This window comes from Lactuca serriola, chromosome 9, assembly GCF_051521515.1.
Source record: "Lactuca serriola cultivar US96UC23 chromosome 9, Lser_US96UC23_V15, whole genome shotgun sequence".
NCBI classification, from domain to species: domain Eukaryota; kingdom Viridiplantae; phylum Streptophyta; class Magnoliopsida; order Asterales; family Asteraceae; genus Lactuca; species Lactuca serriola.
In genome coordinates, this window is record NC_136416.1 from 88,977,665 (window position 1) to 89,000,280 (window position 22,616).

Below are 22,616 nucleotides of genomic sequence, written 5' to 3' on the forward strand. Positions count from 1 at the left end.
ATACATGTAATTAATTCACAATATTTTTTTTAAACCTTTCTCACGATATTTTTGCTACAAGAGCATTTTAATGACATAAAAAGTAAGGAAATTTTTCTCCAACATGTCTTTATCAGTTATAGTTTCACCACATAATTTGAGGTAAGAAATTCTATAAAATAACCTATAAGCATTATACATGTGAACATATAAAAAAATACATACCTGAAAATAACAAGAGCGATAAGAAATTAGAGCTCTATGATAAAATCATACTGATAACATGTTATAAAATATGAAACTATATTAAAGAACAAAGTAGGAAATGACACTGGAAAGAATTTTATTTCATTATTTGTGGTAAAAACAACTTGCATTTACATTCCATATTACTCATTATTTATTCTCTTTAAGGTGGTATATACTACACAGTCTATACTCATAGAACTCATAACAATATTTGTTATAATATTTACTAATTATTTATGGTAAAAACAACAAACATTTACATTACATATTACTTATTGTTTATACTCTTTAAAGTGGTATATAACTAAATCATAATAATTATTTGTTATAATGCTCACAAATGACCAAAAATTATGGAAGAAATAGAGAACCCAATAATTATAACTGTGATTGTAGATGGGATATATTTCCCTCATGGCACTAATGGTTAGGGAGCTGCTACTTACATTAATTTACATTAACTGACATATTTACCTTCATGTCGGGCACACATAAAAAGGGGTTACAGATTGTTTTAATATCATATCCACAATCAAATTAAAGTTGTGCTACAAGTATTTCCTTTCATACTATATTATAAAGAAAGCATTTTTCCTTTCACCACATTCATTTGAAACTCCCATATATTTTTTCTTTCACCACATTCATTTGAAACTCCCATGACTTTTCAATTTCTTTCTAATATTGATTATAAGTTAGTTAATAATGTTAAATAAATATCAAACCTAAAGTGTAATCATATATAAACTAAATTTCAATATTAAAAAATATCTTTACTTCTACATATAAAGTTATATTTTTTAACTTTTTTACATATTATACTTAATTTATTAATTTTAATATATTGTTGGATGTAAACCATTATCATTTTAAAACTATAAATTTTAAACAATTTATATAAAATACATAAATTATTAATTTAAATATCATATTACATGGTCAACTTAAATATAAATTTTAGTTTAACTTAAACAACCCAAAAAAATATTTTGTAAATAATTAAAAGTGATAAATTATAATATCTTTCTAATAATTATTATAATTTGGTTAATAAGGTTAAATAAATATCAAACCTAAAGTGTAACTATAAATAAACTAAATTTCAATATTAAAATAATATCTTTACTTCTACTTATAAAGTTATGATTTTAACTTTTAACATATTATACTTAATGTATTAAATTTAATATGTTATTGTATATAAACCATTATCAGTTTAAAATTATAACTTTTGAACAGATTGGACAAAATACTTAAATTGTTAATTTAAATATAACATTACAGTGTCAACTTAAATATAATTTCAGTTCCACTTAAAAAACTCATTGAATATTTTGTGAATAGTTAAAAGTGATAAATTGTAGTGCTAAATGAAAAAACTAAATTGTAATCTCAATTTAACTAAAATATTTCCTAAAGATATTTTTATAATCGTTAAAAGTTTTCAAATAAGTAGCTTAAAATAACTTATAATAAAAATAGTTAAAAATAACTCTATATAAATGATTATATTGTTACCTTTAAAATCAAAAAACAATATTCGATGTTTTCAATAATTGTAATGATAGAAATTAAAAGTTAAACAAATAAATTTTAATAAATTAATTAATATTTACAACAACTATAAATACATTCAACCATATATTGTATTTAATTTTATTCATGAATAACTCGCAAGTAGAAGTCATTCAAACGATTGAAATTATACATTTACAATAGATGTATATATTATCATCTAATTCAAAATAGTTAATATATTATATTAAATTTAACAATAATGTTATTGTTATATTTAAAAAAACATATATTTATATATATTTCAACTATATAGGTTTTTCTGTACAAATATAAATAATAACATCAAGAAGTATACAAACACTATTATATTATAAGTATTTCATTCACTTATATAAATAATCACATTAGATATACAAACACTATTATATTCTTATGGAGAGAATATACGTATAGAAATTGCCTAAAACTAAGCTAAAATAATTAATATTTTATAATTTTAAAATTCATTGGTACCCAAACAAAAATAAACCGCCCAAAGCATTTGCACTTTTCTCTTTAAAATGTATGTTAAAATAGATCTAAATATTTTCTTTAAATTATAACCTAAATAAACATAACTTAAGAATGGGTGATGGATATAACTGAATTTGGCCCACAAAAATCTAAGAGAACGTGCATGACATGATTAAGGTATTTCTTTAAACATGGTTAAGGTATTTGTTTAAGCAAAATAATGAATTTATCAATTTCTCAACTTCATACGTGTCACCACCACAACCCACAAACCGCCAAATTAGCTGCCGGTGCGCCACCATTACAAACTACAAAATGCATCCCGGCATCTTCACTAACATGCAAGTGTCGATGCCCGCTCCACCACTTCCAATTATACCCCCGCCGGCTATTCCTAATTCACCATTAATTAATCATTAGATTTAATTATTCCTTCCATTAACAGAAAAACAGTTATAACATGTCATTCAAATCACTTAAAAATTCAATCTTTAATTTTCATTATTTTAATATTAAACATAAAAATTTGTATCTAGAGAGCGTGCAGACACGACATATGACTTATGAGAATGAGTTTGACGATACAAAAGGGTGGGGGGTCGGTGGTTGTTGTTTCATTTTCTATGTTGTGCCTCCTCACTTTACATCAAAGTCACTACCTTCATTTAGTATCCCTCACAATTAAACCCAAACACCTTCACAATCACAACCTTCTCTTTTTCTCTCTCTCTCTAAAAAAAATGAGGACTTTGTGTCCAAATTTGGATAACGAAGATGGCCTTGAAACAGTGCTCGAAGTTCCGATACCGGAGGAGACCTTCGACGCCAACAGCAACGCCGTATGGAGGACCTTGAAACCAGTCATTACACCTCATGCAACGGACAGTGGCCGGAATGCAGAGGTTCAGCTCTTGCTAGGTGTCGTCGGAGCACCCCTCATACCTCTTCCCATCTCCTCCGGTCAACCAGCCACCATCAAATCAAACATCAATGACCACCCCATCGTAAGTCATTTTCCCGTCGATTGTTTTGTGGTTTTGTCCTTGGTGGTGTACATATGTGTAAAGTTTATGAATTTGATTGTGTTTATAGGAGGCTTCAATGGCGAAATATATTGTTCAGCAGTATATAGCGGCGACGGGAGGAGAAAGGGCTCTGGATTCTGTTGACAGCATGTTTGCGGTTGGGAAGGTGAAGATGGTGGCGTCGGAGTTCATTGCCGGAGATGGAATAAGCATGAACTGTAACGGTTTGAATCTTGGTGGTAGTGTGATGAAGATCAAGAGTGTGAGAAATGGTTGTGGTGAAATGGGTGGTTTTGTATTGTGGCAAAAGAGGCCGGACCTTTGGTCATTAGAACTGGTGGTTTCCGGTGCTAAAATCAGCGCCGGTAGCGACGGAAAGTTGGCTTGGAGACAGACTCCATGGCACCATTCCCATGCGTCACGTGGACCCCCTAGACCCCTCCGTCGTTCCTTGCAGGTATTTTATCGTTTTTTTTTTCGACACAACACATGTTAAAACGTTTATCTCATCAATTTTCCCTTTTGCTTTATCAATTACATTTATATACTTTAATAAAGATAAAATCTAGAACAAATTCCACTAAAGATATCAGTTTGACTACATAAACATAATTAGACCATAAGGTCTATTTGATGTTCAATGAATTAAATTGAACTTAATTATAATAGAAACAATAAATATAAAGTTTAATAACCATTTGAACTCAATTAAAATTAAATTTTTTAAACTTTAAATGAATGTTTTATTATATAACTAAGCTTTATAAAGTTCAATAGTAGTATAAAGCTTTAAGTAATAACATCACTAATTTAGGTCTTATTAATTAATATAGTTTACGAATTTATGTAAATTAAAAGCTAAGATAAAAAATAATTTGATTTAAGTATTAATTAAGGAAGAGTTGTTTAATTGGGTGGTATCTACCATCTACCATCGGTTGTGGGTGATGCACCAAATTAAATTGAATATCACCAAATTAGGGTTGGTATAATTTGACCTTTAGGTACATGTTTACATCACCCTACAACCCGATGTGCCATCCATTTTCCCTACTTTTTTCAGTTTTCACCTTTCATTAAATTAATAATTATCATAAAACAATACTATAAAAATATTAAATTAATCATTTTTTGGAATGTTGATAGGGTCTTGATCCAAGAGCAACCGCCAACTTGTTCACAAACTCCATTTGCACCGGAGAAAAGACCATCAATGGAGAAGATTGCTTTGTCTTAAAGCTTGAAGCAGAACCTTCGTCTTTACAACTAAGAAGCAGCAAAAACGTCGAGATCATCCACCACACAATCTGGGGGTATTTTAGTCAAAAGACAGGGCTTCTACACCATCTTAAAGACTCGCATCTCATTAGAATCAAAGCTCATGGAAGTGACAACGTCTTCTGGGAAACAACCATGGAATCATCGATTCAAGATTACCAAACTGTTGACGGAATCAATATTGCTCATGGCGGCAGGACACTAGTCTCCTTGTTCCGATATGGTGAGAACTCACAAAGCCATTCGCGAACCAAAATGGAAGAGGTTTGGACGATTGAAGAGTTGGATTTTAACATAAAGGGTCTTTCGATGGACTGTTTCTTGCCACCTAGCGACTTAAAGAAAACTGATGATCAAGAAACAGATGATAATGTAGATAGTGGTGACACGAGGAATGCCCGATTAATCACCAAGAGTAGAGGCGTTTTTTCAAAAGTTGGTGTTTCTAAGGTTGTGGATTTTGATCCTCGAACACTTGGAGAAAATCGGAGGACCTGAAGGCTTGTGACATTGTTTAATTAACTTCTACTTATCTATTTTGTACATATTTGTGTTATATATACATATACGAACTCGAAAGTTTGTTTGAGCTTGCTACCAACCCATATACGGTATATTTTTGTATTCTAAGGAGTTGTAATGAGATATAAAAGTGATTTTTTGTCCATTATCTCTAAATCTTGATTTAATATTAACTTCACAGTGAACATGCATATAATGTTTAATGAGATTGTGATTATAGTGACATACCTAGTCAATTAATTTTGTAGTCTTAGTTATAGCCCCTGTCGATTGTAATTTGTATATATTCGTTTTAATGCTAATGAAATCATTCATGGAAATCAATGACCAATGGGCTTCTAGCCCAGCGGTATCCGGTATTGCCTTCCTCCTTAAGATTAAGGTTTTAAATCTGGTCATGAAGATAAGTGGAATTAAAAAGTAGTTTAATAGTAGATTAGATTTTCTCTTCAAAATAAAAATATATGGCATCAAAGATCTAATCAAATTTATGATCCGCTACTCAAGCAGTACCACCGGCCGCCCTTCTCTCTGTCAATATATCTCTCTTTCTTTTCTATTTTCTTTGCTTCTTTCCCAAGGTATCTCTCGCGGCTGATAAGCCTCCACCAATTAAAATCTCTACATGATTAACAACATCAAAGACAATGTTTTGCTCATTCTTGATATCAATGAGTTTGTTATGATGCTTGGTGTGAATTCTTTGAAGCTCATTGTATCGGGTACATATCTTTATAGATCCTCGACCCCACTGGACAAACGGTCTCGGAATGGTAAAAACTAGATTCCTTGGTCAAGATGTGGATCTACTGAACCATCTCAAAAAGGGATTGACCATTCACTCTACAACGACAAGTTTTGAGGAACTCTTCCGCGACTACAAGGATGATTGTGCAATTGAACTCGACAACGACCTTCACACCATGCTTTCCAATTGTTTGGAAAATATTAATGCTCTAATAACCGACATGAATTTAGTGGCGTACTGATCAATGGGTTGTCACATAACATAAAAATTATTGCCACAATTACCCACCACCGTATCCCTCTTCCTACGTTTCTTCAAGCTCGATCTATGCTCCTTCTTGAGGAGCAACGTCTTTCTCGATCTCATCTTACACAACCATCCCACTAGGACCACTCATCCTCTCTCTCCATCCTTCAAACTTTTGTTGCTTCAAACCCACTCAAAACACATTCGGAAACAAACGTCGTAATAATGCACATTTTTCAACAACTTACGGGGAGGACAGACCGATCAACGTAGCCAGCCAGTCAGCCTCTTTATCATCGTCTCAGTCACCAGTGATGTCCTTGGTAGCCCTACCTGTTGTCGTGGCAACCTTTCAAACCTACACCAAGCTGCCTAACATCCCCAAAAACTTTAAACTGTACCAGACGCTACTCATCACACACAAAGTTTTTCTATTACAACAACTACAATCTTTTTCAACCACAATACTTTTGCAAGACATGTAGAAGGTATTGGACTACTAACGAGTTTCTAAGGAATGTTCCAATTTGTGACAACCAACACATGTACCCTTTAACTAATATATATATATATATATATATATATATATATATATATATATATATATATATATATATTCAAAATTATCAATTCACATTGAGATTGCAAGACAAAATCTCTCTAAATAGACGCATGGCTGAAAATTTATGCATTGATAAAAATAGTTACCTCCCATTTGAATCATATTATCATATAATAGTCGATGCTAAAAAATCTTGATGGATCCTCGACACCTACTATCCCGACGAACTCTAAATGGTTCAAACGAGATTCCTTGGTCAAGATGTGGATCTATGGAACCATCACACAACCACTTCTTACAATGATACTCAAAAAGGGTTCACTATTTAAGGATGTTGTGCAATTGAACTCAACAATAAACTTTGAAACATTTATGATATTTCGGAAAGTATTGATGCTTTGGTACCCAAGAATACTTTAGTGACATACTGATCAATGGGTTGTCACATAACTTTAAAAAATATTGCAATTATCTACCAATGCATCCTTCTTCCCACGTTTCTTCAAGATTGGTATATACTCCTTCTCGAGGAGCAACATCTTTCTCGATATCATCATCCACAACTAGCCCAATCAAACCACTCATCTTCCCCCACCATCCTTCAAACTTATGTTACTTTAAACCTCACTCAAAACACATTAAAAACAAGCATCATAATAATATATGTTTTTCAATAACCTACAGAGAGGACACATCTATCAACACAACCAGATGACATTTGTATCATTGTCTCAAACACTAGCGTTGTCCTTGGCAACCCTACCCGATGCCATGACATCCCTTCAGCAGGAATTCATTACCTTTATAGGTTGTTTATCAACTGTCAGTCGCCAATCTGCAACAACTTAACCATAACAACAAAATAGTGTCCTTAAACCTACACTAAGCCGCCCAATAGCAGGTCTTCCAATCATGTTCAACACTTCGACATATATTGTTCCCATTACTCCACCTTGGCAATAGTTTCCTCATACAACTAATGACTACTATACAAACAACGTACCTAATGCTTTCTCCACAATGGTGCTTCAAGACCCGACCAATGTTGGATGGTATATGGATACTCGTGCCTACGGGTGACCATGGTGAGCATACGTCAGTTTGGACCCAAAACCGAACCCAGCCCGATGGATCGGTTTTAAAATATTTAAAACTAAACCCTAAACCCAAACTGATGGGTTCGGTTTCTCGGGTTTTTAGTTTTCCAGGTTCGATTTCGGATTTAAACCCAAACCCGTTCGAAACTTAGCTCAGTGAAAATTGATTAGTTGGTGTTGCCTTATATAACAGATGAATATGACATATGTTTCATTTTCAGTCCAATGTTGGACAAGTTGAGAATTAAAAGAAACAACTTGGCATGGATTTGGGATAAGCTATTTCGAAACAAAATAAAACACATAATGTTACAGCCAAGATTCGAACCTAGAGCATTGGTTTTGATTGTACAACCTTGTAACCACTTGGACAACTTAGTACTTGTTTCTAACTTCCATTACATTAGAATTATATATATATATATATATATATATATATATATATATATATATATATATATATATATATAATTTCATAAATCGATTTGGTTTTGTTTTTTCTATTTCTAAAATTTCCAAAACCGAACCCAAACTAAAATTTTCAATTTTAGAAAGACTCAAACCCAAAGCGTCAGTTTATGTTGTGGTTTCATTTTTTTGGTTTTGGTTTTATCGGTTTTTGTCAGTTTTTTGGATTCTGAGTTGGGTTTTGCTCACCTCTACCTGTGTCACTATCTTCTATTAGCTCTAAATGACCATTTTTAATTCAAGCAGTGTTTGGTATGGCTCATCCATGTTCGTCAGCAACACTGTACAAACCCAAAAATGCATATTCCACCAACCCTTGCATCTAAACAAGGTACAAAAATCCATATTCCACCAACCCTTGCATCTAAACAAGGTCCCCTGTCACACCCCTTATCACTAAAAATGTCATATATGTCCACCAATTTACCAAAGATAATAACTTACTATGAATTTGATAAAATTCGATTTTTGTGATGGATTTTTGTATCTATCAGATCCTCATTCGATGTGACAAATCAAGTGACTTATATCCAGCCACTCAGTCTAGGTGTCTTGTCGCTTTCCTTGATTCTAGGTGTCTTGTCGCTCTCCTTGATTCTTTACTATATAGTCATTTTTATCTCATGTAATAAAATGAACGTGAGTTTGTCTCGTCGTGCTTATCATCTAGGAAAACATGTTTGTTTACTTTTTGATAGTTTAAACACACATGTTTCTTCTATGAAATTGTTCATTTTGATCTTTGGACTTCCCCCATCATAAGTGTAAGCGACATAAGTTATTATTTCTTGTTTTAGAATTTAGTCTATTTGTAGCACCTGGTTCCTGGTACGTAAATCTTATTTGAGTATTTCTCTTCTTTTAGCCTTGGACTCGGCGAGTCATAGGTCCGACTCGCCAAGTAGATACGGGACCCGGGACACGTTTAAGTTGGCGACTCGGCGAGTCACAGCTGTTGGATGAAACCCTAAGTTTCAGGGGTTTGCACCCTATTTAAACAACATATCCGCCCCAAGCCAGCCCCCATTCACCCCCCCCCCCCCAGAGCTTCCAACCCTCGTTCTAAGTTGTTCATTGAGAGTTTGAAGCAATTGTTGTGTGATCTTGAAGGTTTTGAGGCAAAAGGGAAGTAGATCAAGAGGAAGGGAAGGAATCCAAGCATCTTTATGCTCTCTCAGCAGTTCCTTTGAGGTATAACCCGTTTTCCCCATGTTTCTATGCTTATTACTTCATTTAAGTCATTCTTGAGCCAATCCCCAAGCTTGTATGTGCAATATAAGTCGTAATAAGTTGATTGGCCTCTAGGTCTAGGCAAGATTGAGCTCCAGGAGCTCAGATCTGTTACCTTTATGGACCCATGTTGCTTGTTCACCCTAGATCTACCCTTTTGAGGCATTTTGAGCCCTAAATCCCTCACTGGTGAGTATCTACACGTAAAGTTGGAAACTTTACGTGTCATTCATGCTCTAGGAACCCAGATCTGTAAATGGAATGGACTGGATTCAAGCAGAATCGACCATATAGTAATTTCATGGTAACGACTCGGCGAGTCGGTTCGCGAGTCTCCGAGTTTGTCCCCTTTTCGTAGTGTCGAGTGAGTAGTGAGTCACGGGGTGTGACTCAGTGAATTGGAAGTTGAACTCATCTATGGAGGAACTCGACGAGTCAATGCCCTGACTCGGCGAGTTCAAGGCAATCTCCTTAGATCAAGAACAGACTCGGCGAGTTGTTCATACAACTCGGCGAGTCTTAGCATAGGTGTTCATCGGATGATGATGAGCTCGACGAGTTGTTCATACAACTCGGCGAGTAGGATGAAGGACTTTAATATCAGTTTAGAAGGAGAACTCGTCGAGTCGTCGCCTAACTCGACGAGTAGATACGGGATTCAGGACAATCGTTTGGGTAAGGACTCGACGAGTTGGAAAGCCAACTCGGCGAGTCGGGTCAACTGAAAGTTGACTCTGACTTTGGCTTAGGGCATGATCAGGGGTAAAATGATCATTTTACCCAAAGGGCAGTTAGCAGTGTTTGATTGAGTATGTTGTGGGAATTGCAGCCGGAGGATTTCCGGAGCAGCAGCAGCAGCAGTAGACAGTCAGTTCCCGAGCAGATCAGCAGCTACTTCGAGGTGAGTTACCTTCCAGTAGCGGTGGGTCTACGTCACAATGCCGGCCCACCAGTAGGAGTTGTATGTAGATGATTGTCTCTGTGATATTCATCTAGGGATTACTACTACCTGTGTTATGTTTATGTGCTAGTATGATATGATGCTATGTGCTAGTGACAGTAGGGGGAGATAGTCCCCGAGGTACCCGGTCGGTAGGGCCGAAGGGGTAGTCATACCCAGCCATGTTAGATAGATTCTGATTTTATGATACATGTTATGTGGTAGTAGTAGAGGGGAGGAATAGTTCCCCAGTATCCGGTCGAGAGGACCGAAGGGGCGGCCAGCACCCAGATATGCTAGGCAGTATCCGGTCGAGAGGACCGAGGGGGAGGCCAGCACCTAGATATGCTAGGCAATGTCCGGTCGAGAGGGCCGAAGGGGTAGGTCGGGCACCCAGATATGCCTGACAATATATGTATGTTATGAGATTATATGGTATGTGGTACAATGGGGGGAACTCACTAAGCTTCATGCTTACGGTTTTCAGTTTTGGTTTCAGGTACCTCCTCAGCTAGGGGAAAGGAGCCGGCGCGGTAGCAGCATGTCACACACACACACACTCTCTTGTTTCCGCAGTTACGAGTTTATTCTGGGATTGATACTCTGATATTTGATTGATCGAATGTTGTGGTTTTCAATTTGGTTTCGATGTGAAATGGTTTAATCAAACAATGTTTTGACTATTAATGCTTTTATGTAATGTTTTATAACGAAATTTTTGGACGTGAAAATTGGGTCGTTACACTATTACTCTTTTTAGTCTTTATCCCTATTTATAGGCATGAAATCTTTTCCTTAATATAGAAGGTTCTTTATTTGAATAAAAGAACATCCAATTAAATTAATAATTTAAAGCATTATAATTATCTTTGAGAATTTATCGATCAAGTTAATATTAAATAATTAATATAATTCTTTTAGCATAATTATATAATCTTATTAATTAACTTCTAGTTATTTATTAACATTTTAATAAAAAACAAATTAATTTTTAATTACTTATTAGTCTTACTTTTCAAGCAATCACGAAACATAGTTGAAACAAATGATTTATTCGCACCAAAATAAAACAATACTCCACCATATATTGAGTTTACTATAAATGTATTTGTAACCACATCAGGCGTTTCATAAGTCTCAACAATAGTCATTTGAAAAGTTCTTCCATTGGCCCTTGGTTTTCTATCTCCAACATTTATATTTTCTACCATGACCACCTATATATCCCTTAGATTTTCTATCTCCAACATTCATATAGTCTTCCTTTAAATGATTTCGGGATATGCATATAAAGCACAACATCCCATCACTACAATCAGGAGCCAAATGATCAAGGTATCCACACTTGAAACATGTTTTTCTTCATGGACGACATTCCACTGGGTGAATCATGTTGTATTTTTGTCATAATTTCGAACTAGGTCGTTTCCTGCAAGTCTTGTTTGACCCAAAAATATGTAGGTTTCTTCGAACTAGGTCGTTTCCTGCAAGTCTTGTTTCGAACTAGGTCGTTTCCATCGACACTTTGATGACCCTTATTATAATTTCTTGGGAAGATTCATTTGACTTGCCAACAGAGCTTGAACACTGATTCCTGAAGAGAGATTCTAGACTCTTAAGACACATGTATAGTCAATTCAATATGTACCAAACAATCAACTAAAAAGATTCGTCTTCTAAAAGAAGAAGTGAAGAAACTTAAGGGTGAAGTAAACGATTAGAAGAAAGGTATAAGTAGTTGTATGTGGTAGAGAATTGGCGTAGGGAATCATGTATTAAGAAATCAGTACCCCCAATAAATCCTCAGGAAACACATCTGGAAAATCTCGAACAATAGGTACATCACTCACTGTCTTTTTATCCACAACATGTGTATCCATAGCATAAGCCACAAACCCAGAGCATCCCTGCTGAATATATCTCCTAATCATCGCCGCCGAGCAAAAGGCAGGTGCTCGTTGAGTACCGTCACCATGAATAATCAGTTCTCCCCCACTTGGGGTTCGAACTCTCACCAGTTGATGCTCGCAATTAATCATAGCTCCATTCTAGCTCAACTAGTTCATGCCCACAATAATCTTAGTCCCACGAAGAGGAATAGGGACTAGGTCTATTAGGTACTTATCGCCAAATAACTCAAGAATGCAACCGTGATGAACACTCGAAGTGCTCACAGTATGGTCATATGCAGTATCTATCTCCAACGGGTAATGAGAGGTTCCCGGAGCATCACTGAACTTCTTTCTAAGCGCATGAGACACAAAGGATTAAGTAGCACCCGAATCAAAAAGAACATGAGCAATCATACCATTGACTAAAAACGTCCCTATGCATGATCAGATAAAACATAAGCATTAATAGTGAAAGCATGGAAAAATGATAAGAATACATACCAGTGACCAAGTATGGTGCTGCTCGGGCCTCCTCAACCGTCAACTGAAAATGCTCTGCTCCTCGCCATAGGAGTCTCCGCCTTGCCCTGGCGGCCATCGGTGATCCTCAATGTAGCAGGAGCGGGTGCCGACACCGCTCCTCCAGACAACCTCAGACAGTCGATCTTCTTGTGGCCCGTTTGATTGCAATGGAAGCAAATCATACTCGATACCTAAGTACAATCCCTGCTAAAATGACCAGTCTTACTGACTTGTAGCAGCCTAAACCATCCACTCAACACGCCCCATCGTGCGGTGTCCCACACTTGCCGCAACGGCTCCGTCCATGCTGGCCTCTAGATTGTGAGTCAAAAGTCTTGGGCTTCTTCACCAACCTCCTCCCACCAGTCGCGGGCTCCATCCCTCAGAAAGCAAGATGCAAATCCCACCTTCGACCCCTCGGGGCAAAAACTCGTCTGTCGAGTATTCTCCATATCAACAATCTATCGTCTGCTGGAAATAGGATCCTTCTTCCATAAGAACTCCAGGGCTGCACAAGCCTTGAACTCCCAAAAAGAGAGAGTTTGTGCCCCTAACTGACCAGCTACAAGCTCGGCGCAAAATTCCTCTAAGTGATCATCCGGTAGCTCCCCTCCTTGATGGTACCAAACATCACAAGAGTTGCATCTAAAATAGCACGAGTGATCTCTAGCGTAATGAACTTATGTATCCTCTCATTAATTGGTTCAGCACCAAACATATAAACGATCAGAACATACTCGAGGGAACTCTCACACTACAAGCTCCTTAGGATCTCAATGATTTTCCTTGATTCGAGTATGGATCTCGTGCTTTCAGTAGTATAGGCCCAATACTACCTTCCACACCTATCTGTACTTTCCTCAAGAATCATCCCAAACCCTCTAAGTCACTTCACTATGGCAACTCACATAAGCCCTATGCTAAACAACATACATATCTTGTTGCAGCACTCCCTAGGCTCTCCTAGGAAACCTCTTCTCACTTGTTTATGTAATACTAGGAACCTCTACCAACACCGTCGGTTACCTTATGCATGCAAATTATACACAATATGGAATCAAATAGATTGTTGAATAAATGATTCTACCCTAAGCCCACAACTAGACAAGGAATAGGAAATAAGGCTAAATCAATCATTTTAAGGATATGTGATCCGAATCATATACAATTTTTAAACATACACTTAGCAATTAACTTTGCCAATATAGGTAGTGCGTAACATCCAATTTCTCCTAGGCTACAAGGCATCACACAAATCATGCAATTTTATCATGCAATTCCTGAAGGTATCCTTAGCCTTATTCTAACATGCATTTCATATAAACACATAACACTCATGTATGGTTATTTTGGGAATCACTTTTGAGCTCGATTGATTGCATGCATCGCACCCCTTTTTTTAAAAAATTAGAAAGGTTATTTTCCTTAAAAATTATTATCAATTCCACAGTTTGAGTTCAAACACACCCTAAAGTGTTCCCGAATCCTTCAAACCAAGGCCTTGATACCAACTTGTAACATCCTAAAAGTACTAATAAAAAAATTCATTTTCAAATCATCAAAACCATACAGAATTTTGTTCAAAACCAATCATAGAAAAATGTATCTCTCAAAAATCAGAGTAAAATGGTAAAAATCGGTGCGGAAAATCCATTAGGGGTTGTTGTGCAATGAAGTCGGGTCCTTCCCTTTGGAACTGGAAGTACCTGAAAATATTTAAACCATAAAACCATAAGCAAAAAGTTTAGTGAGTTCCCCAAAGCCATGGGCTACCCCTGTGGTCTTACATCCAAGTGTCATGGGCTACCCCTATGGTCTTTTCTTGAAATTGATGGGTTTTGGTCATAAGACATCCTATGTGCTCATACAAACCCTAATGCTTGGATCTAGGTTTCTCTATTGTACATGCATGTTATCCAAGACTATAAACCCTAATTCTAGCATACAAGTAATCATATTAGATATTAGAACAGGTTTATAATGTTACCTTGATTATTATGTAGCAATAACAATCCTAATTCCTCCTTGAATTGACTTTGGAAGGCTTAGAGTCACAAGTGTCACTCCTCTAATTGCTCACAAACACCATAAGCAAGAGGATGAAGAGGAGAGAGGTTAGAGGCTGCCCAAAACGTGTTCTAACCCTAGAAAAGAAGTTCCGCATGTGTTTTAGCCTTAAGGGTTCTATATATAGTGAGGCTATTAGGGTTATCTAACAAGGAAACCCTAATTTGGTTGCTTAAGCCCTAAGCAACCCATAGACTCCTTTCCATAAGGCCTTGGAAGATTTCATATGGGCTTCCCCCATAGAATTCGTCCACCTTATAATAAAAGGCAATCCATGGCCCAAATTGCAATTATCCTATAATTACAATTCCAGTCCCTTAAGTTTAATTAATCTCTTTTAGTCACAAAACTAATTACTAATTAATTCTTGACTAATATTAATTAAACAATATGATTTCTCCTTTAATATATTATTCTCCTAATATATTAATAAATCATATTTAATCCTTTCTCTCCATAATTCATCCTATCAAGTTGCTTTGGTGAAGGCAACCCAAAAGGACCATGCACCATCGGGTCAAGTACATACCAAAATAGTTATGGACATAGACACTAATCCAACAGTCTCCCACTTGGATAAGTCTAACAACTATTCTACGTATGACTTCAGATCCTGATCTGCAATCGTAGCTTTCCAAAGCCGCTGTCAACTCTGATCCTATCAGATACGCGTGTCCTTAGATAAGGGATCATACATTCCTCCATTCTAGATATCATATGAGATATGATTTCAAATCATTCTCTTTGTACTATATCTCGATTCCCGATTTATGACGACTGAATAATTGAACAAATCAAATTAGCCCTAGCCCGGCCGAGCATTTACGTTTGTCATCACTAAATCATCGAGGGGCCCAAAGATATCGCTTTTATCCTACTTTGGATAAAAAGAACGGATAAACTTTGATACAATGCTCGCTTGAACTTACTAACCGAATCACACACAATAATATGTTTTATAACACCAAGTTACTAGTACGTTTACATATTATCAATGTGCAACCGATTCGCAAGATACAACTCACACATCACGGTTTCAAGAATATAAGATGTTATCGTCTCACCAATCACTCGTGATGTAATTCATGGAGTGAACCAAGTGAGCGTGGGTTTAATCCAATGCTCAACTTCATATTCATAAGCACTCATGAACGTTGCAAAAAACATTTGCTTATGTCTAATACTCTTTTAGACAATCCACACACCAATTCACGACAGTCTTCATTCATATCTACTTCCAACATATGAACGACTGTGGCCCGTTCGAATAATTCGATTATTCTTAATAAACTCAATTATTCTGGAAGTCAAAACATGCAAATGTGAAACACAAGAATAATACTAATCCCATATGGCCTCAAACCTTTGAGTATAAATAAAACACCTTTTATTTATCACCATATTGATTACTCATTATTTGTCGTTTCGGTTAATCAACTTCTTACTTGAATTACAACACTTGTCCCATGCTCCTGGCATGCACACAATGTTTACCTATGATTCTTATTTTGTGAAATAGATCACGTTGAACACATTTCCAATCATTCTCATTTCACAACTCCAAATCCTTTTTCCATAAGTTAAAGAATATCAAATTCTTGCTACTTATAGAATATGTTAGATTCTAACATTTTATGCAACTTATCCTTTCGTAATGTCACTGCACCAAAGTCACAAAGACTATTGCCAATGATATTACAAAGTCTCTTATCAGAAATTGTTACAAGACAATTCCTTAGATATGATGTCTCTCACTCAAAGTACATTCCTTTGAACATCCTTTTGCATAAAAGTTTCTAATCTAGTCATAGATTTTCAATATTTAATTCCCAATATGGATACATTTCCATATTTTCCATATGACAACTTATTCTTAATAGAATCTTATCTATTCCTAATAATGTCGATATGGTCCATCCAATATGCAAACATTTCCATATCTTCCAATATTATACTTCCAACTACTCACAAGCAACCAATCCTCATCGAACTTGGATTGTCCTTTGATAGTTGTTTAATTATTTTAGTCAAAACCGATTCTAGTCCCTTTTCCCTCTAAATGCGCTAGACATTTGGAAAATTTTAGAATGGTCAAATATTAAAGCATTTGCAATCGATCCTATACCCGAAGCGTATGGGACACGACGCATAATGTTTTATTTGCTATGTTCTCAAAATTTGAATTGTGAAGAGGAATGCCGTAATCATAATCGAAATTTTAAGAACACACTATGTACCCTTGACTAAATTTATTAACATTTCTCAACCTAAACCTGTAGATTTGAAATGAAGCATAATATTCTCTCCCATAATTATAGCAAAACAACTATTCCAACCTTACAACTTTGCAAAGAATGACTCTTGTTTTCTATAATTAATATTGCCAACTTGCAATACTTTCCTTAATAATCATACAATCATAACATTTATGCTCCCACTATCATGATGATTATTATAAAACATAACACTTATGCTCCCACTAGCTTCGACATGTATTCATAAACATCTTAACTTTCAGAAAAACAATACCTATTGAATTTCTTAAGTCCATGTTTCTAATACTTAGTGCTTTGATAATCTTTTATCAAGGCTTCTTGAACTTATACACCTTTGCCTTAGATAGTTCATATGTGTGTAAACAATTTCCAAACCTCACAATTCAAATTATGGAAAGGGATACCGTAACCATGATTGAATTCAAGAATGCAATTTTACAATTACTATCTTCTTAAAATCTTTCTTAGTGAAAGCATTTCCCTACAATCATTTTCATGAAGGAGGAAATCTTATGACACTTAGATTTTAAACGGTGTATGTGTTCCTATCCATGTGAATTTGTTAAAACCAAAGTTTACGACAAATTCAAATTCATATGGATCGAACTTTCTTAATCTTGATTTCTTGCCTTATGGTAACACAGCTGCCCACCATGTCTTCCAAGTAGTTAAGCAGCTCACCCTTTCCCATCAATGTACCTTTCATTGATTAAGGTGTTTTGCCTTTTATGCGTTCAAAATGAGAACTCATAGAACTCACATGCATAATTAACTCAAGTGGAATGGCACAGAAACAAAATAATGTCAACACGATAGGTTGTAAACCTCAACTCGTGTGCTAGTGATGATCGATAAGGTTTATTTGATTTGTTCTTGAAACCTTTCAAGACCATTAAGACTCCCACTTACTCCTTGACATATAAGATTCTCTTGTCAATAAACATTTCTTGACAAAAAAATATCCAAGAGTTAGTGTAGCTCATATTAAAAATACTTCATAAATTGGTCCTAGTTGGTCTTTGTCTTATCCAAGACATCACAACTTTCAACATTTGATGAATGTTATAAACCTTAATTTTTTTTTCACTCAATGTCACAATCTTAACTTTAAGACTTGTTATTGGAACGAAGTATGATAGACTTCTTGATTTAACCATTTCTTCAATTCTTGATTTCTCTTTTTAGACATACAATTGTACTAAGACTCACTTAGAGGATCAATTGAGATATGGTTCTTAATCATTAAGACCTATCATAAAGCATAAAAGGTATTCTCCCTTCTTCTTAGAATGGAGAAACTTTTATCTTTCTGCCTACTTGATTCTTCTTATTTGTTCTACTATTGATTTAAACCTTTTTCAATCAATCTAGAATTACACTTAATCTTGTATGTATAATCACATTTACTAAACCTTTAGCAAATCATGACGAATATCTTTGTTACTCTTATGGTGGACTTTGATCAACACACAACTTTGTGTACTCGATCTCCTAGTACTTCACTTGACACTTTGTCAATGAATTAGTCTAATTTCCAAATATGAAAATTCTCATTCATCGTGCAACCAAGTTGCGTGATTCCAAATTTCTGTCCAATTGAAACTTTGGGCGATGAGAAACTCTCCCAATTTGGTAAATTCTCGACTTTCCATAACACAATAAAAACCAAATCCATTATTGTTAATAATAGAAACATTTTAACATCAATTTTTCATACATGCCATTGCAAGGATAAATAAATAAAATTTAAAAATCAAAATTTATTTTATTGCGGAAAAATTTGTCCTTGCAATGCAATTCATTGAGAAACTTATGCTAATACATCTTTCTTAGCAATCTAACTCTAACGCTAAGTAGTAGCTCAAGAATCTAATCTTTGAGAAATGCGATCGAAATCCCACTACTAGAAAAACAGCCTTTTACGACGCTCATTGCGCATCTTAAAAGGCTCAGACGACGCGCAAATGTGCGTCAAGGAAGGCCCTGTCATAAAGAGAGACGACGCGCATTTACGACGCTCATTTATGACGCGCAATTACGACGCGCGTTTACGACACGCAATGCGTATCAAGGAAGGCCCTGTCATAAAGGAAGACGACACGCATTCGCGTGTCGTAACCTTACGACGCGCGTGTTAATGACACGCAATGCGTATCAAGAAAGCCCCTGTCAAGAAAGTCCATGGCATAAATGAAGATGACACACATTTTTGCGTATCGTAAATTTAAATATTTAAAAAATATATATATTTAATAGAAATAAAATACCATATACAAAAAAATACAATCCATTGAATAAACTTTAATGTCATACAATTCTATTTCTTACAATATATAAATTTGCATTCATCTAATCTACTCTATGTTTCATACTAACAATTGAAATGAAGAATACAACACTTGCATTTTCAGCATCTTATCTCTTTCGGCTTGAGCTTTCTTTTCCACTTCTAACTCGAGAGCTATTTGCTTTCATCAACCCTGTTAACACAACACAAAATCACTTGTCATTTTCATTCGCTTTCCAATTTCCGTTGTGTGTTTTCCTATTTCCTTAGTTTGTGTACAATGGAGTAAGCAAGTGTGTATTGAAGCACCTTCCATGTAATAGTACCCCCTTGACCAATACTAGTATCAGAACATAAAGCACCTTTCTGCACAAAAAACAACAATAAGTCAACAAAGAGTCAACATTATTTAAAATACTATATGAACCTTCTCAAGTGATGCACATGGACCAAGAATCCCCTGAATTACAATTTACAATTTACAACAAAAACATGAACTGATTGAGTCAACTTTAACATATGACATATCAATGTGTTAAGGATTGAAGAGATTAAATCAAACCTTACTTTGATGACAAACCCAATTCAGTGTCACCCGATTGGAAAACACGCAAATATATCTCGTCTCATTTCACCTCCAAAATCAACAAATTCAAATATCCATGGTTTGGACCTAATAACATGGGAATACAAAAATACAAATAATATTTAATAACATTGTCCCAAATATAAAACAAAAACAAGAATTAATATTTGTTGAAGCCTACTCACTTTGGGCCAAACGTAATGTGACAATTGAGTAAAAAAGATCATAATAGAGTGAGCCCACTTTTATATATTTGTGTCAACTGACATTGATCAAATAGCCACTCACATATGATAACATATCAATATATGATAATATGATATGATATAATGCCGACTTACTTTTACCTTTTACCTTTTACCGATTACCATACTAAAAGTCATACACCCCACCCATGCAAACCTGTAAACACCCAAGTTCACCACCAACATGTAACAAAATACCGTAAATACCCCTCGTGAAAACACGTAAGGGAAACACAGAGCTGTTAGTATCTTCATCACAATCGAGATCACAATCTCCCGCAGCATCTAAACTCCCTGCGGCCGAGAGAACCCGTTTTCTCCTACCCTCTTGAATTTCATATGTGAATTGCATTCTGATGTACAAAATAAGCTCATCAGATAACTTAATAATGATTTTATAAATAAATCCAATAAGATGAGAAATAAAGAACATGTTTGCGTGTCCTTATCTTTTGCATACTGATATTTATATCTCCCACACCATCAACAATGGATTGCTTTTCATCATCCTTTTTCATTGATTCCTTCTTCTGTAACTCTTTCACTTTGCGATATTCATCATAGTGCGCCTTTCTTTTCTCCTTAAAGCTTCTTGCACTCTTCCCACCTTCATCATCTGAACCCTCATCATATCATCAGTTTAATTTTAATTTTTTTTTGAATAAAAGAAAAGCAAAAGGGTGAAGATGAAGGAAGTAGGAAGAACCTAGATCATGATCCATGACATCTGCTTCATCTTCATCATCTGAAGATGTCCATCCAGAATGGGAGTTACTGTTGCTACTAGAAGATGCCATCTCATTCAGTGCTGAACGAATTGCATCAGCATTCAGTCTGATGTTGCTGTTATCATCTCCTTCAAGGAAACTATCAGAGCCCCCAATAGGAGATAAAGATCCTACAACAAGTCAACAACACTTGAATTAATTTACATAACAAATTAATAATTAATTTAAATTTAATGGAATGTGGGATATGTATAATACCATCAGTATCATGCATCATAGGATGATATGGAGCTTTAGGTTCTGTGATTTTCTGTCTTACATGTTTATTTGCTTCAATTTCACCAAGGTTGGCTTCATCCCATCTAAAACCTCTCCTGCGGCTTTTTAAACAACAATAAAAAAATATTAATATTATTTTAGTATGGGTGTACTTATACGTCATAGAACAGGAAAAATAATTATATTTCTAAAACCAATATTTTCCAAACAAAAAACAAACAACTTCATTACAGGAAAAGATAACAACCAACACAAAGGAATATATATATATATATATATATATATATATATATATATATATATATATATATATATATGCTTATATCAGTTTTACCTCATGTCTATTGTACTTAAGCTTCTGAAGTGTAAGATTGAAAAAGAGTTGTCTTAATTTTACAGGAAAAGATAACAACCAACACAAAGGCTCTTGCATCTTTTTCAGCATGTAATAAGGGGATGATTTAACCTAATATATGAATCTCATCTTTCACAACAGTTAATTCCCTTTCACAACAGGTAATTTGGGGAGGGGCCCATGGGCTTGGTAAGAAGACACAAGAACTTATTTATTTATGTGGACAGATGATGCACTAGATTTATCAGGTTTTATTTCAAGTTTTAACATCCTCACCATAAGCTAATCAATTACTCAATATTGATGTCTATTTCTTTCTATAACAACACACATCAGCCCATTGTATGAACTATTTAAACAACTGTAGCCTCTAAAACTCTTTCATTATCTGATCACACATTAGTGAACCTATGAAAACCTATGATGGTTTATGGTCAAATAGCACAATCAAATATCAATATTAAGCCAAAGCACTATGGGTAAAGAGAATTCCAACAACTCAAGACATGATTTCTTAATTTTAAACTCCACCAAAAACAAATGATCAAAAGATTTTACGTACAAAACACATAGCAGTTTTTGCAATAAAACCGTAGCTTACCTGAGTGGATAAAGAGCAAGAGTGGGGCTGAATAACACGCAAAATAAAACCCTAAAATAAACATACAAACATAGATTTTTGAGATGAGAAATAAAAATGAGAAAAGACGACTAACGAAATCTTTGAAGATAATGAAAGCGATTCTCAGACTCCTAATCTTTCACCGCCATTGTCGTTTTCCAGCTGTCATTGACGATGAATTCCTTAGGCATCGATTATACGTGATTTCCCCAAAGAACTCCCTCGATCTCAAGGGTTGGACCCTGGTAGGAGACATCGATTGTTAACCCTAGTCGATTATTTCACCTAATCACACATCATCGATTGTTAGTTTCACCAAATATCGGAAGTTTGTTCCTTCGATCGTAAATGAAATAGAGAGAAATTAAGCCGGAAAGAAAAA

General features: G+C 35.2%; 1 protein-coding gene across 1 annotated transcript; it reads left to right on the plus strand.

Moving 5' to 3' along the window:
- Positions 1 to 2,903: 2,903 nt before the first annotated feature.
- Positions 2,904 to 5,232, plus strand: LOC145076753 (uncharacterized). Its single transcript, XM_079022545.1, has 3 exons — positions 2,904 to 3,263; positions 3,352 to 3,741; positions 4,431 to 5,232. The coding sequence occupies exons 1-3, from the start codon at positions 3,000 to 3,002 to the stop codon at positions 5,058 to 5,060; spliced, it is 1,284 nt and encodes a 427-aa protein (XP_078878671.1). The 5' UTR covers positions 2,904 to 2,999; the 3' UTR covers positions 5,061 to 5,232.
- Positions 5,233 to 22,616: the final 17,384 nt, after the last annotated feature.